General features: G+C 44.4%; 2 protein-coding genes across 6 annotated transcripts in view; one reads left to right on the top strand and one right to left on the bottom strand.

The window, feature by feature from the left end:
• The window catches only part of LRP11 (LDL receptor related protein 11), a 55076-nt gene extending 50863 nt beyond the window's left edge, over positions 1-4213 (top strand). The window contains exon 9 of the mRNA XM_043543132.1: positions 3082-4213. Coding sequence (XP_043399067.1) covers positions 3082-3101 — 20 coding nt within the window. The 3' untranslated portion in view covers positions 3102-4213. The remainder of the gene's footprint in view (positions 1-3081) is intronic.
• PCMT1 (protein-L-isoaspartate (D-aspartate) O-methyltransferase) overlaps positions 1-18561 on the bottom strand; it is a 52446-nt gene that overhangs the window by 17047 nt on the left and 16838 nt on the right. For all 5 annotated transcript variants that reach the window (XR_005224752.2, XM_037894969.2, XM_037894970.2 and 2 more), the window contains exons 2-4: positions 16861-16965; positions 15581-15612; positions 5741-5845 (exon numbers count right to left, since the gene is read on the bottom strand). Coding sequence is in view for 4 of the 5 variants with exons in the window: in XM_037894969.2 (XP_037750897.2) it covers positions 5741-5845; positions 15581-15612; positions 16861-16965 (242 nt within the window). In the remaining variant the exon portion in view is untranslated. The remainder of the gene's footprint in view (positions 1-5740; positions 5846-15580; positions 15613-16860; positions 16966-18561) is intronic.

Raw genomic sequence — 18561 nt, 5'->3', positions numbered from 1 at the left:
CACCCCCAAGCAACATAGCTTACACTGACCTAATGCGATGTCTATACCGTGCTATGTCGGCGAGAGACGCTTTCCCGCTGTCTTACCTTCTGCCTCTCAGGAAGATGGAGTACTGAAGTCAATGGGAGAGCGCTCCGCCATCGACTTATTGTGCCTTTACCAGACCCGCTAAATCAACACCACTGCATCAACCGCAGCAGCGCTGATTTAGCGTGCCGGTGTAGACAAGCCCACAGAGTACAGACCCCGAGGAATTGCACCCTCAAATCACCCTCAAATCCTTTAAAGCGTGAAGGGCTTTATCTGTCTTCACACTGATGCTGGCAGACCTGGTGACAGCTCAAGTCAAGGCCCCAGGCCTCACTGAACACTGACGAATGTATAGCTGGATATCAATCTGGGTCACCTGTGTGTTAGTATTATTAAAATTAGAGTTAAAATTAGATATTAGAGTTAAGAATGTGCTTAGTATTTTGACTTTATGGAATGCTTGTATGATGCTACATCTATTAATCCTACTTATGATATATATATCCCATGTTATAAATTAATGTTTAAATATTTGCTCTAACTATAAAAATGTTCACTAAAACTGTAAATCCACCAAGTCAGGGGAAAAGCATTACCAAGTATGAAATACTAGTTCACCACAAGAGGTTATCTCCTCCGCAACAAAAGGTCTACAGACATCAAACAAGCCACTGTGTACAAAAGACTTCAGTCATTGCTTCCCCGACGCCCCTGAAGAGGATACAAAACACAAGCCCTCATCCCATCCCATCACAGCTTGAATGCTGGGGAAAGGGAATAAAAATGCCTATTAAGAAGAAACTGTTATCCCTATGCTGCTTGAACTCTGAGGAGCAAAGATTTCTAAGCATAAAGAAGGGGTCCCCAGCTATCTGGCTTGGGTTAGCCCAAAGGACATATAAAGCTTGCATATTATAGCTTCCTAAAGATGATAGCTGCTAAGACTGGATCTCATTTGTGTGTAAATAACTTATTTCTTTTCATAGTTATAAACCTTTAGATAGTTTATTATAGGACAGGCTACAAGCACTGTCTTTGATAAGAGAGCTAGAGTGCACTTGACTTGAGGTAAGTAACTGGTCCTTTGGGACTGAGAGTAACGTGATATTGTTGAGATTTTTGGTGTAAGGGACCACCAATCACAAAGGCAAGCTTGCCTGTGTGGCAAGACAGACCAGAGTACTGAAGGGGACTGTCTGTGACTCCATGTTAAGGCTTATATAGTGCTTTAGAAGTTCACACTTGTTATTTGGTTGGTGAAATCTAATTACAGAACATACAACCCGTTGGGAGTTTGTGCTCTGTTCCTGGATAGTTTGCCCTGAGGTTGGCACTCACACTTGTGAGCTGCTCCAGACAGCCTGACAGAGAGAACTTCTGCTTCATCCAGAAAGGAGAATGACAAGGTGACCGGTCCTATGGGTGTTAATGGGGGAAGAACAGTTTCCTCCTGTTTTTATTGATGCAGACCTGAGCTGTTGGGGGTTCAGGTGCCACCTGAGTAGCACTCACTTTGAATGAATGAGCTTCAGGCACATGCGGCCTATTCTAGGAAGTATTGCCTCCCATGAGACAACCAAACCCAATTGGGCCATATGGGCATGGAGGGGTATGGACTGGGAACCAGGGTACCTGCGAAGGATGAGGTGCTCAGTGCCACATCGAAGAGTCCTGGTACTGCCAGGGAGAATGAATTTGAAAGGAGCAGCGACTCCAGTTCCCACAGAACCAGGAAGTCTCTCAGTGCCACTACATGTCAGGCCCCTCTCCCCCACCCCCTCGAGCCCCCCCCCCCACAGTACCAACTCTTGTCAGACTCCTGATTCTACCATCAGCGCTAGTGGCATAGTATGGGATGCAGGATGTACTAGTGCTGCGTGTGACTTCATTGGTAGTGGTCGGGAAGCAGTCAGTGCTGTATCCTGCACTGGTGAGGATTTTGATGGTGCAAGCCTCAGTGTCTCCTCAGGGTTCTGAGACAGCACCGGGTCCTCAGTGCTGCAGGCCATTCAAAGCTTATGTGGTAGCCACATGGGGCACAAAGTCTCAGAAGAATGGTGGAGGGGAGGAGATTGCTTCCCCAGAGTTAGAAAGTGATCTTCAACTACAACTCCATGCACTGTCTACGCAGTGCCTCTTCTCCATTTTCATCAACTTTGACTAGAAAACAACGTTTCATGCAGTAAGTCCGCATTTGCACTTTTTGGAGAGGAGTGTACAGGGGGATTCAGACAGCCAGGATCCAATGCCAGTTCCATAGATTTATTTAACAGAAAGACTGGCAACTTTGTTTCTCTGTCCTTGTGGGTCCAGGATGTAAATTTGAAAATCATATTTTCCAGGGGTGAGAGACTCCCTGAGACAGTAGACACATTTGATATGCCCATCATTAGCAGATACAGTTCCCTCACAAGAAGGCCATCTCAGGAAGTCTTTTTTGTTGTTGTTGCCAACATTTGAAGGAGAAGTTAGGGCCACAGCTATGCAATGGATACTATTTTCACACACTCTTCAGGATTTAACACCAACAAAAAAAACATATTAATCTGCTAACATTGTACAGAACAAAAAAATCTTAACAGCACATCAGTGTAACAGGAGAGAAAAAAGCAATGTTAGGCATAAAGATTCCACACATCTTCAAGACAAGCCATAATTTGACTTCTTTTTCATGTCATCTCTTTTGAAGATTTGGTTCACAAGTCTTGTTCCTTCCGAACACAAAAAATGACCACTTGGGCATTGTAGTTTTAAATTATTAGCTACTGAGTTGTACACACCAACAAAGTCTGGTTTTGGTTGACTGGGAGTAAACAACTTAATTAGCCATTAGTGGACGATAGGAAATAGAAATTGTTAATAGAAGCTAAGGTTTTTTTTAAATTTAACTTAAAGATAAAAACCTAATACAATTTATTACCCAATCACAGCATAACACTTGCACCCAGTTTAACTATGAAGTAGAAGAATAGCAGATTAACCAAAGATGACTTGGTGATGGGAAACAAAGACTATGTGCATTAATGCAAATTATTCCTTGTACTCTTACGGACTGCTGGATTCCAAACTAACTTACTTCTCAAAGAAAGTGTCACCACAGAGAGGTGAGTGAAGAACTTAAACACAGCAGCAATCAAAAAAGCAAACGAAAAGGTTAGGATACAGAGGGAGTGGAACTGATAATATACTATTACATGAGTCACAGACATGCCCCCATCAGGTAACAGTGTGTTTAGTTCTAGTCACCTTATCTCAAAAAAGGATATAGATGAAATAGAGGGGTTTGAAATAGGTTATTAGAAGCACAGAATGTCCATATGAAGACACTACCTCGTTTAGAGAGGAGATTAATAAGAGGGGACATAAGAGTAGTATGTACATTAATGAACAGTATAAAGAAGGTAAACTGGATGTTACATAGGTGAGCTGATGAGAAGCTCAGAAGAAAAATTCAAGAGGAAGTTTTTTTGCTCGATGGTCGACATTACTCAAGTGTCTACTGAAGAAAGATTTGGACAAATGAAGCACCACAAAAAGACCTGGGGTTTTTTGTATGACCTTAGTAAGCTAGCAACAGCAGACAGGAACATACTCGAACAATTATATAGACCTTCACTGGACACTAACATATGGGGAATGTTTGGACGTCAACGATAAAGACCTCGGTCAAACTGAACAACATCCATCACATTTTGCCACACGGGAAGCGCTCTCCACTCCAAGTTTTCCAATTCATTCACATGATGCAGAGCTGAAGGACACTTTTCCAAAGGCATAGATAGCTTTGATATTCTGCTCATGCTGCCAGTCACAGCCGTGAGTGATGAGCGCAGCTTTACAAAGCTCAGTCTCTTTAAAACAAATCTTCGATCAACAAAGCTGACGAGAGACTGACATAGCTTGCTATTTTATCGCTTGAAAATTCCACTGGCCAGTCTTTGAATCTCTCTGACGCTGTGCTTCACTTCACGAGGGCAAAGGTGAGAAAAGCGACCTTCTGAACTAAAGAACTAGGGTTAACATTCTAAGGCTGTCACCTACTGTAACACTATTTAATACTGGTACACCCAATGTTGGTGCACAGTTCAATTTCTTGATGTTAGTACATTTCAGTTATTCTGAAATTTAAAAGTTTGTATAAGCTTAGAGAAAACAAAATTTGTATTTGCTTATATATGACAAATAAATACAGAATTACATATCCTAACGCACAAATTTATCATCTTATATAACAGATAAATCATGCATGCAAATCGTGCAAAGACATGAAATGGGCTACAAATGCAATAAAAAAATAAGGTATTTTAAAGTTTAATAAATGGAGGCGGGGGCTGAAGATGCTCCTCGCCTGGGGCACCATTTGGTCTAGGGCCAGCCCTGTCCGGCACGATCCAAGTGTGGAGGGGCTTAGTGTGGAGGATCCAGGTGTGTGACGAGAGGGTTCTGTGTGGGGCAAAATAGATGCGGGCAGCTCAGTGAAGGAGTCCAGGTGCAGGGTCTATGGGACTCTGCAAGGGGGGTCCAGGTGAGTGTGGTTGAGCCTCAGCGGGAGGAAGCAGGAGGATGTGGGGGTCTGGGGCATGGCGGGGGTGGGTCTTGGTGGCTCAGCAGGGGGATCCTGATGCAGCTGATTGGGGCTCATGGGGTGACAGTCTGTATGTGGGGGGCTCGTGGGGTGGTCCAGGTGCATAGGGGTGGGACTCATCAGGGTGTCTGGGGGGGGGGGGGGTTCAGATGCAAGGGGGGGGCGGGTCTGAGCTTGGGGTCAGGCATGGGGAAAGTCCGGATACATGGGCGTTGGTCGGAAGGGGGAACAGCTCCCCTTACGGTGACCCTTCCCCCAGTGACTGAGGAGCAGTGGCACCCGGAAGCGGGGTGGGGGGGGGGGGGGAGTGCAGAGCCAGGGGAGGTTTCTGGGGGTGAGTCTGAGCTGGCCCAGGCCGCTTCATGCAGGGAAAGTGTGCTCCTCCCTCAGCCCCAGCCCAGCCAGGACTAGCAGCTGAGACTGGCACAGGGTAGGAGCCATCAGCCAGGGTGGGGCTGGGGAGGGCCCAGGTGTGGGGGTGTTAAGGACAGGGGGTCCAGGTATGGGGGGGCCTGGATGCATGGGGGTTGGGTGGACGGGCCATCCTCCGGTCCCCCCTCCTTCCTGCAGTGATTTACCTCTCCACCAGGTGCTCCAGGCACCCAAAATGACGCGCCCACGCTGCTGAGAAGGGATATGTGACCGCTCTTGTGGCTTCCCTTTGCATCCCCATCAGAAAGTCATTTTTCTGCAGGGAAGCAAAGAAATCTGTGCGGGACACAAATTCTGTGCATGCACAGTGGCACAGAATTCCCCCAGGAGTAAACCCTCATACTTCAGACTATAAGACAACTGCTAACTGACTGGGGTTAGGAAGAAACTTCCCTTCAGGTTATTCCTTGGTTGTCCACTGTGAGATTTACTGCGCCTTATTCTGAAATATTTGGTGTTAACCATCATCACAACGGGATACTAAACTACATGTTCAGTTTTCTGATATGGTAGGGAAATTTCAATCGTTCCTAAATGGTTCCAGTTTCCTAAAGAAAGATTCAGCTGCTAGAAATCAAGAGATTGTACATTTATACTGTTATTTTTTCTTTTAAATTTAACCAGAACAACATGAAATATTTATCCAGACTGAAAAATTTCTGTTGGTTCAAGTGGTTAAAACAGGTTGCTCACCATCCGCGAAAAACATGCTGTAAGAATTCCACTTCCAGATCCTACATCAAGGGCTTTGGCTCCTTCATGTAACTGTTCAGATAGCAGTTCTAGAGCATACGCATGCTGACAAAGAAAAACAAAAGGGCATGTATTTTAAAACTTCATTTTACCCACTGCATATTCACTTTTTCAGAGATTTCAGGTTATACAGGACAACCCAGTGTTGTTATAGGAAACTAATGTCAGTGGTGTTCTCCACGACAGCAAGAAAATTATTTTGATGCTTTTCCATCTAACTTTAACACATATTGTTCCCAACTGTTTCCTCTAACAACAAAATATAGACTATGCCAACTCACTATTTTTAGGTCTGTAGCATATGGTCTTTTAAATAAAATCATTGGTACAGATTCTGCACTGCATTCCAGACCCTTTGTAACACTCTGATGGTAAAGGCCAGAAAGATGTAGTCAGTTGAGAATTCTGCAACATACAAAGGAAGTGTGCTGGCACAGGTGGTGGTTAAAGTCAGCTATGCTCCAGCTATCCTAAGCTTGCAGAGTCTCTTGGAAACTATTTGACAGTTGGAATACGAGAGAAGCAGCCCATAGGTTGCTCTAGCCTATACATCACCAACACAGAGTCAGAATAAAGAAGTCATAAAGAGCTCCCTGATGGCTGCCACACACCTAACATGCCACCTTGTATCAACCAAAAACTTACAAAGCAAAGCATATGGGACAAAAAAATCATTCATTTTTGGATTATTACAGGATGAGCAATGTTATCCTATCATTTGTTTTTAAATCCATAATTAAGAGGTCCATATAATGCCATATTTTATGAGCTGAGTTCTCTGCTGCATTGGTACACAGCTCAGGTACAGCAGAGAAGGGGCTGGCAGGAAGCCAACCACTGCTCCCTGATTTTCTTCGGACCAGCCCTAATTAAAGCAAAAGGGGCAGCTTTTATTCATACTACTGGCATAATGTTCCTAATGTTAACTGCAGCAAATTAGGAAAAGTGGAGCCTTGTTCTGCCACCCCCTCTACTACCCCTTTTCCCCCCTCATACTAAGCAGCTCAGCCCTGTGGAAGAAGACAGAGCAGGCACAGAAAACAGCATAGTTTTACAGTAACCAGAGATTCCCCCTACAGAAGGGAATTCTCCAGAGGGTTTCTCCAATCAATTAGTTTCAGTTCACTTTGCACTGAACTAAGCAGATGCAAGAATCTGGGGCCACATGCAATTCGATCAAATACAAGAAAGAATTTGAAGGCTACCCATTCTTTTATTTTAAGCCCACAAGTAAAGGTGACCTGAAAAGCCTCTGAAAGTAGAAGAGATTATGGCTCTACTTCAGCAATCATTAACATGACCAACATATATACTCTTGTTATAAAAATCTGCATCTAGGTATTTATACTACAACTGGTGTGGTATAAGATTTCAATACTGTATAAATTTAATTTGAGATTACCCATCAACATTGAAAGTGAACAATCTTTTTGCTGAAGATATTGTCACAATAACAACGTCAAATATTTAGAACTTCAGATTTCTCCAGATGACTAATTTTTATATTTACACTAGCATGTTCTCCGTTTAAGTTATGGTTCTAATGCATCAGCAATCTAATTGAACAGCCCTCGTGTATAAGATTCTTTTAAGACTAATCAATCTTTTCACAAGTCAAATATCTGTTTTGTGCAGTGAGGGGCAAACTCTCCCACTTCCTCCGTGTGTGTAAAAAGCCTTCTTGAAGCAGAACTAGGGTGGTTCTTCTGCATGAGGGGCAGGATTTTCAGGAGACCACAGATTTATCCCCACCCCCACCCCATAGTAGGGATTCCATGTGCAGCACAGGAGCTTAGGAGCAGGGTGGGAGGACCCATCGCTGTCTAGTCCTTTCACTTCTCTACCCCATCACAGGAATACTGATAGTGAAGGAATACTCCTTCCCATTCCCCAACTAAATTTCTGAACAATGTAATATATAAAGACCTATATATTTTCCAGGACACAGAACCCAACTCTGAATTTAGTCTTGGCAATTGCTATGTCTCACCTAGACTGTCAGACTCCCAGGAAAATTATGAAACTAGTTTTAGAGGTCAGTCACAATAGCAGTGTTGATCTTTTCATTGAAGAAAACTAATTCATTAGTCTTAATAGTAAACTGATGAGCTAAAACAGAAGTAGCATTTATTTAGAAAGGAGAACAAAAAATGGGAAGATATGGAACATAGGAAAAAATTTTAACTACTGTTATTTTGTAGCTCTAAGTAGCTTCATGATTCTGTTGATTTGTAGCAGGTACCAAGAGCAACAGCAATGTAGCTTAGAGTATAGGCTGTTAAAAACCTACCCTGCTTTCCCATATACACATTTTCCTTTTTCCAATCACCTTTGAGAGGAGACTTCATTTTTTAGAACAAAATCTCATCAGCCTATTGAGTTAGGCAAGAACAAAAGTACACCTCTACCCCGATATAACGCGACCCGATATAATATGAATTCAGATATAACACAGTAAAGCGGCACTCCGGTGGATCAAAGCAAGTTCGATATAACGCAGTTTCACCTATAACACAGTACGATTTTCTGGCTCCCGAGGACAGTGTTATATAGGGGTACAGGTGTATTCTAACCACTACTCAATACTGCAATGCTGAAAACAGCTGAAGTTTATAATTAGAACCCAAATATGTGAGTAGCGCCGTTAGCAAGTTTGGAAAAAAGTCAGTTTAATAAACTGTAAGTTGTCAATGAACGCGTAACTTCTTAAAAATATGGGGGGGGGGGGGGGGAGGAGAGAGAGAGAGAGAGAGAGAGAGAGAGAGAGTGTGTGTGTGTGTGTGTGTATTTATTTTAATCCATCAGAGGTCTTCAGGTGTACTATCCTAGTTTTGGACACGACTGCTAAAAAAGGAACAGTTTGCACATAAACACTTTATGCATATTTTTACTTTCTACCTTGCTTATGTGACAGACTAGAGTGGCAATATGGACGCAGTGAATTTAGGCTGAACACTAAGGACAATTATTGATATTGATTTACTGTTATGCAGACTAGCTGTTGTCAAACTTTTAAAAGCTTAATGTTCCACTAAGAATTCAGAAATACTTGGTGCATTACTTACATAATTCTAATCAGCGTAGTTATAATAGATTCTTATTCTGATATTATATTTACCTTTCTGTTTAAAGAAACTTGCATATCCTCTGTTTGTGGGACATGTGCCACCAGTGGTAAGTTTAGTACAGTGTGAGAAACACGAATCTACATTAAGATTCTGGAAAAAACAGTTACTCACCTTCTCATAACTGTTGTTTTTCCAAGATGTGTTGTTCACATATATTCCAATCAGGTGTGCGCGTGCCACATGCACAGTCGTCAGAAAGTTTTCCCTTAGCAGCTCCCATCTGGTTAGCTGTGGAGCCCCCTGGACTGGCGCCTTCATGGCACTCAATATATGACCCTGCCAACCCGACCCCCCCCCTTTAGTTCCTTCTTGCCAGCTATTCCGACAGAGGGGAAGGAGGGTGGGTATTGAAATGGATGTGAATAACACATCTCGAAGAAAGTGTTATGGTGAACAACCATATTTTCTTCAAGTGCTTGTTCACGTTGATTCCAATCAGGTGACTCCCAAGCTCAACTCCGACCCCACCTCCGGGTTAAAGGAAATCGCTGATTGGAGCACCGCCCTGCCAAATGCTGCATCATCTCTGGTGTGTTGGGTGATGGCATAGCGAGAGGTAAACGTATACACCGATGACCAAGTTGCTGCCCTGCAGATCTCTTGTGTCAGGACCTGGCCCAGGAACGCAGCTGACGAGGCTTGTGACCTTGTGGAATGTGCTGTAAGAGAGTTAGGACTGGGATCTTGGCTAACTCATAACATGTGTGAATGTGGGATGTGATCCAGGAAGACATTCTTTGAGATGAGACCGGGAGTCCTTTCATCCAGTCTGCTACCGCCACGAACAGTTGGTTTGACTTCCTGAACAGTTTTGTGTGCTCAATGTAGAATGCTAGCGCTCTCCGAACATCCAGTGAGTGCAGCCTCTGCTCTTGGGTACTGATGTGACGCTTAGGATAGAAGATGGGTAGAAAAATGTTTTGACCAGCATGGAATTGTGACACTACTTTGGAGAGGAAGGTTGGGCGAGGCCTGAGCTGCACCTTGTCCTTGTGAAAGACCGTGTAGGGTGGGCCGGAGGTCAGAGCCTTTAATTCAGACACCTGCCTGGCTGATGTGATGGCTACCAGGAAGGACACCTTCCACAACAAATAGAGCAGGGAGCAAGTAGCCAGCGGTTCAAAAGGTGAGGACCAGGTTAAGGTCCCCATGCAGGAACTGGTTGCCTAATCTGTGGCTATAGACGTTCCAAGCCCTTGAGGAAACGTCCTACCATGGGGTTAGTGAACACGGAGCGTCCAGATGTTCCTGGGTGGAAGGCTGAGATAGCAGCAAGGTGCACCTTGATGGATGCCACAGCTAAGCCCTGCTGTTTGAGATGCAGAGGGTACTCCAGGACGAATGGTACAGATGCCTGGAGTTGAGGTGTGTGTTGCTGGGCACACCAGCAAGTGAATCTCTTCAACTTGGCTAGATAAGTAGCCCCAGTGGAAGGTTTCCTGCTGCCAAGTAGAACCTCCCTTACCGACTCCGAACATAGGAGCTCCATGGGGTTTAACCAGGAAGCTTCCAGACCATGGCGAGGAGGGACTGGAGGTCTGGGTAGTGGAGGCGACCATGGTCCTGAGTGATCAGATCAGGGCACGATCAGTGTCCACTGACAGCTCCAGAAGCATGGTGTACCAATGTTGACAGGGCCATGCTGGGGCCAGAAGAATCACCTCTGCTTTGTCCCTGCAGATCTTGAGCAGCACCTTGTGTATGAGTGGGACCGGGGGGGTGGGGGGGGGCGGACATACATGAGGTGGAAATCCCCACCTTTGGAAGATGGGATGAAGAACATCTGTACAGATGGACCATTCGTGGTTGCAGAACGATCTGCTGAGGTGATCTGCTAGCTCATTCTGTGCTTCTGGGAGACAGGATGCCTCCAGGTGAATGGAGTGGGATATGCAGAACTCCCATAGTTGGGAGGGCTTCTCGACATTGGGGGAAGAACGGGCTCCACCCTGTTTGTTGATGTAGAACATAGTAGTGGTGTTGTCCATCATCACGGCCATGCTTTGGCCTTGTAGCTGGGACTGGAAAGTTTGGCATGCCAGTTGCTGCTCTGTGCTCTTCGATATTGATATGAAGGAAGAGCTCATCCCGCGACCACAGGCCCTGTGTTCGGAGATCTCCCAGGTGTGCCCCCCAACCCAGATCTGACACGTCCGTTACTAGGGACAAGGAGGGCAGTGCACCTTTGAAGGGGACACCTTCACGTACCATCTGAGGGTTAAGCCACCACTGTAGGGACTCAAGTATGTGTCCTGGCACCATCACTATCGAGTCCAGCCTGTAGCTCCCCGGTCGGTATATCTGGGCGAGCCTCATTCTGGAATGCCCGACTATGTACATGCAGGCTGCCATGTGTTCCAGGAGACTCAGGCATCCCCTTGCGGTACTGGTTGGGTACCGCCTGAGGCTTCAAATAATGTCTGTCATGGCCTGGAAACGAGTCTCTGGCAGGAACGCCCTTGCCTGTACCAAGTCCAGCACCGCTCCAATGAATTCTATTCTTTGGGTCGGTGATAAGGTTGACTTGTTCACGTTGAGGAGGAGTGCCAAACTCTGGAAAATGGACCTGACCAATCATACATGAGACTCTACCTGCTCCCTGGTACGGCCCCTGAGCAGCTAGTCATCTAGGTATGGCTATACCTGCACCTGCCTCCTCCAGAGGAAGACTGCTACAACTGACATGCACTTGGTGAATACTTGGGGGGCTGTCGACAGACCAAATGGGAGGACCGTGAACTGATAGTGTTTGTGGTTGAGCGCAAACCAGAGAAAATGTCTGTGCACAGGTCGAATGGCTATGTGAAAGTACACATCTTTCATATTGAGGGCAGTGTACCAGTCTCAAAGATCCAGGGAAGGTCTGATCATGCTCAGGGAGACCATGCAGAACTTCAACTTCAGCATAAACTGGTGGAGTACTCGCAGGTCTAAAATGGGTCCAAGACCCCCACCTTTGCCTTGTGGATTAGGAAATAACGGGAGTAGAAAACCCTTGCCCTTTTGCTCCTGAGGAACCTCCTCCACTCCCCCTACGGTGAGGAGCGATTGCACCTCCTGGACAAGCAGCTGTTTGTGAGAGGGGTCCCTGAAGAGGGACAGGGAAGGAGGGGTGGGATGTAGGGGAAGAGCAGAATTGGAGAGAATATTCCACGTCTACCAGAAGAACCCAGCGGTCCGATGTTATTTGGGACCAAACACGGTAGAAGTGGGATAGATGATTCAGAAAACATGGGTAAGGATCAGGTGTTGTGGCAAATGTGCCACCCTCGGGTCCATCTTCAAAAGGCCTGTTTAGAGCCTGATGAAGGCTTAGACTAGCTATGACCATGCCCTGAAGGGGAGCAGGAAGGTTTCTGCCTGCTATTCCTGCCCCTTCGTCTATAAAAATCCTGCCTCGGCCGAGGAGGATATGAGCGTTGTTGTTGTTGGGTTGCCAGCATGTGCATTCCCAAAGACTTCATGGTCACCCTAGAGTCTTTCAAGCTGTGCAGTTTGGTGTCTGTCTGCTCTGAAAAGAGCCCCGTGCCCTCAAAAGGAAGGTCCTCCAGGGTTTGCTGCACTTCTGGGATGCTTAAAGCCATGATGTTCTCCTCATGGCTATGCCTGAGGAGAAGGTATGGCAGCAGAATCTGCCAAGACTAGGGACGCCTGCGGAGAGGTCCGAGCTACTGCCTTCCCTTCCTCTATGATGGCGGATAATTCAGCCCTAGAGTCCACAGGGATCAGCTCTTTGAATTTAAACATAGAGGACCACGAATTGAAGTTATACCTACTGAGGATAGCTTGCTGGTCAGCTATCTTCAGCTAGAGGTTCCCAGTGGCATAGACCATTCTACCAAATAGGTCCATCCTTTTTGCCTCCTTAGATTTGGGGGCTGGTCCTTGCTGTCCCTGACGCTCTTTCTCGTTAGCCACAGACACAACCAGAGAGCATGGCTGCGGGTGTGAGAATAAGTATTCATAGTTCTTAGAAGGGACAAAGTATTTGTGCTCCACACCCCTGGCGGTCGGCGGACTTGAGGCTAGGGTTGGCCATAGGTCTTTATATTGTTTTAAACGGTTTTGATCAAAGGCAGAGCTACCAGTGATGGACTTCGGGAGTGAGAATGTCCACCATGGGGTCCTCGGCCTCGACCACCTCCACCGCTTGCAACCCCATGTTGCGGGGATTCCACCTAAGGAGGTCCTGATGTGCCCTATGGTCAATCAGAGGAGGGCCCGAAGCGGACGCCTTTGCCACAGATTCATCAGGGGAAGAGGACGAGGTGGCCAGAGGGGGTACTGGGTCGTCCTGCCCCTCCGGCTCCCTGACCTCCTCTTCATCAGTGCACGCCCTTGTGGGATGCTGTAGCTTGACTCTGCAGCTGGTCCTGTGTTGGGGGTCACCTCTTCCACGACTGGAGCCTGAAGAGTGGTTAGGACAGAGTAGCCTCAGATCCCCGAGATGTAGGCCTTTCCCTAGAAGAGTGGGGTGGCCGGTGTTCTGATGCTACCAATCTCGACCCCCTTGAAAAGGTACCTTGGGCCTGATGGTAAGCCCAGGGGGTCCAAAAGGGCCACTGCGCTGGGGCTGCAGCTGCCAGGCCGGTAGCACCCTCCTTCGTTGCCTCTGGAACTACGTCTCAAGTAGTACGAATCGGCATCAGACTCCGAGGAAGCGGATCCCGATTGTGAGGACCACGGCAATGCTGAGGGCCCATGCACCGACGACCAGTGCCGTGATAAGGTGGGGAACCGGTGCCTGGGATCTGGTGATGGGGATCGATAGCAGGTATCCAGTGCCAGCAATCGAGGATGAAGGCCTGGTGCCACGGATCGGTGCCGGTCCTCTGACATCACCGCAGGTCTGTGCCGGTCCTCTGCTGGCGCTGGGGATCTGTGCCGGTCTGGCCTCAGTGCCGAAGAGGGGGAGCGTCGCGTCGCCAGAGACGCTCTCGTGGGGCTCAGTGCCGGGAAGCAGTGCCACAGTGAAGGCAACCGAGAGCGGTGCCAGGTACGCTGCCGAGCTGGGGACTGTGAGCGCTGCATCGTACCAGGCTTGCCTGTAGACAGTACCAGTCTTATCAGCACCGGAGCCTTGTCCCTCAGAGCTGGGGTCTGTGCAGCCATCATCACAATAAGGTCTCTGGTGGCTTCAAAAGTGTCCGGAGTGGAGGGTGGCTCTAACACCTCCACCTGGCACTGCCCTGCCAGAGAGTCACTAAGTGCCGGACTCAATGGTCCCTTGTGGGGCTCTGAAGTCAATGGCACTGACTCGTGCTGACTTGGTGCCAGGTCCTTTCTGGGGTGCACCATGCATCCCGACAGTCCCACAGATATCGGGACTGGCAAGCGCCCTCTTTTGGCCTTCTTGTGTCTTTCGTGCAGCACCAGGGAAGTTGAGCAGTGCCAGGCTGCTATCCCTGGGTGCGGTGCTAGGGAGCGCCAGTGCTGAGTGCCTCTTGTGGTAGAGTCCTTCCTCAGTACCATGTCGCATACGGATGCTGGAACATTCCATTAACAGTTATTTTAATCAGAAATCATGCTCCTTTTTGGTTCTTGGCTGAAAAGCCCTGCAGATTTTGCACCTTTCCGTTTGGTGCACTCCCCCCAGACACTTTAGACAAGAGTCGGGGGAGTCACTGATGGGCATAGGTTTATTACAAGCACTGCAGCGTTTAATGCCTTGGGCTCATGGGATGCCCCAGAGCCCGAGGGGAGTTAGGGACTGGGGAGAGATCCTGCTCCCAACCTACTATTAACTAACTCTAACTATAAATTGTAATGACTAACAGAAGAATGCTAAGGGAGCACTTGCTGAGCAAGTGAGCACTGTTCTAACAGCTGTCATGGACGGTAAGAAGGAACTGAAGGGGGTGCCGGGTCGGCAGGGTCCTATACTGAGTGCCATGAAGGCGCCACTCCAGGGGGATCCACAGCTGACCTGACAGGAGCTGCTAAGGGAAAACTTTCTGACGACCATGCATGCTGCGCGCGCACACCTGATTGGAATTGACATGAACAAGCACTCGAAGAACAACAACATAGCTACTATTGTTGTGATTTCTTCACTTCTTGGAATATACCTCTGAAAAAAATGTTAACTTTTTCAGATATAAAAAAGCCAACGTTTCAAAATAGATAGTTTGAATTAGTCCCTACCCTTTGAATTCTAATAGGTAACTTTAGGGAAAGACAAATGGAGCATAAGCTATGAAAATGTTTACTGTTCTTTCCCACAAACTTTATTTCTCAAATAAAATACTATAAGGGCTAAATATACCCACATTAATTCTTAATTTCAAATAATGAAATAAATTATCTGAGAATACTTTAGTATCTGTGATACAACATCACTGCACTGAAATATCTCCTAGTGTTTACTTGTTAAGACTCAGCCATGAACTGTCTGGGTCTCAAATCACTAGGCAAAAGTCTCACATCTCAGTACAATTTCTCTTGACAAAAGAAAAGATAAATTACAACAATTCTGCCTGGTTGAATTCACATATAATGATAGACAGAAGTACAGGCAATATTATAGTAGTTTACAACATTATTACCAATAGATAGTGAAAGTTGTTAGAGTAAGTATACTTTTTTTTCTGGAGAGTGACTAGATTGCTAATCATCTTCACTAACCATTCTGTGTTATAAATCTAATGCTTACCATGTGTGGGGCACTGATAGTTGCTTGGAAACCTGTAAAACAAGAAAGAGGTAAACCTACTGATGTAAGAGTTGAGCTAACAATGTTAGAACATTCCTATCCGACTTATGTATGAACCATCGCATATGCAAGCTTTCAAATGAGACACTACAGCTGCTCTAGCTGTGTAGTTGTATTGTGGTTTTGAATACAGTACTAATATATAAGAAGGTCTGACATGCCCAATTCTAAAGTGAAGAAAAAAGTTCTGCTACTTTCCTCAACTGGTCAATACATACAGCAATGAGGGGTACTGAGAAAGATGAAAGTTTCTATCTTTCCAAACTCTATTTCATTTAGCATCTTATTTTTAGTTTAGTACAAACCTTTACTTTTGTAAAGCTATATTGCATGAAAGCTGCCTATGCAACATTTACATCCGAAGAGCAGCGTTTTCCCTTTCCACTGTTACTCCCCATGTGCCAATCCTGGTTCATAATTTTTTGTATGTGTTTTTGCACCAGATTACAAACTCCCTGATGTAGGGACCGTATCTGTTTGCCTGTAAATCAGCATGCGTATATATAAGGGGAATGAATGAGGGAGAATTGTATTGCATGCATTAACACTTAGGGAACATCAAGTCAATTTTTAATTTGATTTTTAAGATGCACACAAAACGAAGTTGGTTTATGTACAAATATAAAGAAAGCTCAATATGGACTAATCAATAATAAGTATTACTAACAACTCCCACCATCAACCAATATAAAAGCTGAAAAAGAGAGGAAAAAATAGATACACTTTGATTCATTTCCCAAAAGGAAAAAAAATTAAAGGGTCCGGGTGGGAGCAAGCAAGTTCCAGAATTCACGATCCTTCACTGAAAAATGCCCTGCCAGCAGTCCCTTCTTTTTTTTTTTTTTAATTCCCTTTTAAGACAAGTTTAGGTCAGACTCACATCCGCTGATCTCAACTGCAGTATCATACAAAGAGAAAGAACATCTCTAATGTAACCAGATCCAAATTATTTAGAGTTTTATACAGTAATGTCAACACTTTAAACTGCAAACTTTCTGAGAGGCGTCACTAAGTAAATGAGCTACTGAAGTCTGCACTAGCCAAATCTTCAAACTAAAAGAGGCTGGATCAGCTAATAGTGAGGAACTAAAAATGCTCCCATATAAACTTTTCAGGCAGTTCTTTAAAATAAAATACTTTCATATTCTTATCACACATGCTGAACTCATACTCTCTGTTATAAAAGTAAGGATAGACATTTTAGATAGATGCTCTCTTACCTATTGATTGAGGAGAGTCCATATAAGGGTTGCATTTTGCATAGTGGCAACGGTCTGTAGCCAGCATTACTTCATATACTTTATCTGATTTGATTATTCCATTTTCTAAAAAAAAGGAGAGTTTTATTTACAAAAAACTGAAAGCATGATTCCTTTTTTATAATGATATGTCTATGCAAAGACACAAAATGTAAAATAAATGAATTCATAAACTGCAAGAAATCATTTGTTATGCATACTGTAACCTGTACTATGCTTCATTTTAAGCTTTGACCAGTATGTAACACATTGAATTTTGAGCTACACCACAAGTTTTTCTAATTATAATAAAATGCTTTCAATTTTGTAATAAGTTAAATATTATATATTCATTTTTCAAAGATCTGCCTCCCTCTCCTTCCTCCAACCATCCCCCTGGAACAATGGAACTCGTCGTATACTTTTAGCATTCCCAAAAGAATACTGTAAATCTCTCATTTAATACTGAACATAAAGTACATTGTTCTGCTAACAAACAATTTATGGTTCCTCTACATACACAGGAAGGAATAAGACCACTTACAAGTGGTAAACTACAATATATTTGCCTATTTGACAAACTGTAATTTATTTTCAAGTGCTGTTTCACTATTTGTCTTGAGAAAAATGTTCCCCTTAAAAGAAACTCCTACATCATTAGAATTCTGACATTTGGTCTTAGCCAGCCCACACGAGTATTCACATCAGAACAGTTACATCTTTGTTGCTCTCCCAACTGAATTGTAAATGCTTTTGCCATTTTACATTCATGTACATTACCAGTTCACTCAATAAAATTTTTGTTTAACTTGTGATCAAGTTCTTTATTGCTAAATGATTATTTAGCCTTGTTTTGTTTAGTGTTCTGAAAAAGCATTCATGTAACCATAAAAGTAACTTACAAACAACTGAAATAAACAGCATACTTCACAGTCAGTCACTTACATAACAAAAAGATATACAGTTTAAACCAAAACCAAATATTTTTTAAAATGAAATGCTCTATGAAGCTATTCACATTAAACAAGGGGTAAAAATTTAAAAAGCACCTAAGCCATTTTTGAAAATGGGACTTGGGCTCATATAATAGGCGCTTTTGAAAATTATACCCAAGATCTAGTAATCTAAACCCAAATTCTTAAGCTTATAATGGGACTGTTCTTATTAAAGTTACTTCAGTTTTTCAAATCAAGAGCAAAACGTCCTTATAAGGAAGCACCTAAACAGCAAAACAAAACTTGCCCAACAAAAAAAGTTTCTGTAGATGTGAAAGAACAAGTAAGGCAGCAAACAGAAAATATACCATCAAAGCATGGTGGCAATGTCTTATATAATCTTATTCTTTATTTAGAATACTTCTCTGTTTCAGATGGCTTCCTAGCTAAAATTCTTTCCTCCATTACACATATAATGCACTTTGACTTCATTATGAACTGTATACTTCATTGATTCTGTATTAAAGTAAGACTCAAAGTGCTACCAAACCTGCACACAACTTTTTATTCTGGGAATATTACTGCAAAATATCCATATGGACAGGGAAGTTCATATATTTGCTGAGCTGCCATTATCCTGCTATCACAACAAACTGTTACTTCCACAGATCAGTTATAACTAAACCTAAAACACAAAACACTAGTGTATGACAGACAGGTAAGGGGTGAGAAATATCCATATTCCCAT

This window comes from Chelonia mydas, chromosome 3, assembly GCF_015237465.2.
Source record: "Chelonia mydas isolate rCheMyd1 chromosome 3, rCheMyd1.pri.v2, whole genome shotgun sequence".
Taxonomy (NCBI): domain Eukaryota; kingdom Metazoa; phylum Chordata; order Testudines; family Cheloniidae; genus Chelonia; species Chelonia mydas.
The sequence above is the reverse complement of the archived record's forward strand: the minus strand, read 5'-3'. Positions and strand labels throughout refer to the sequence as shown.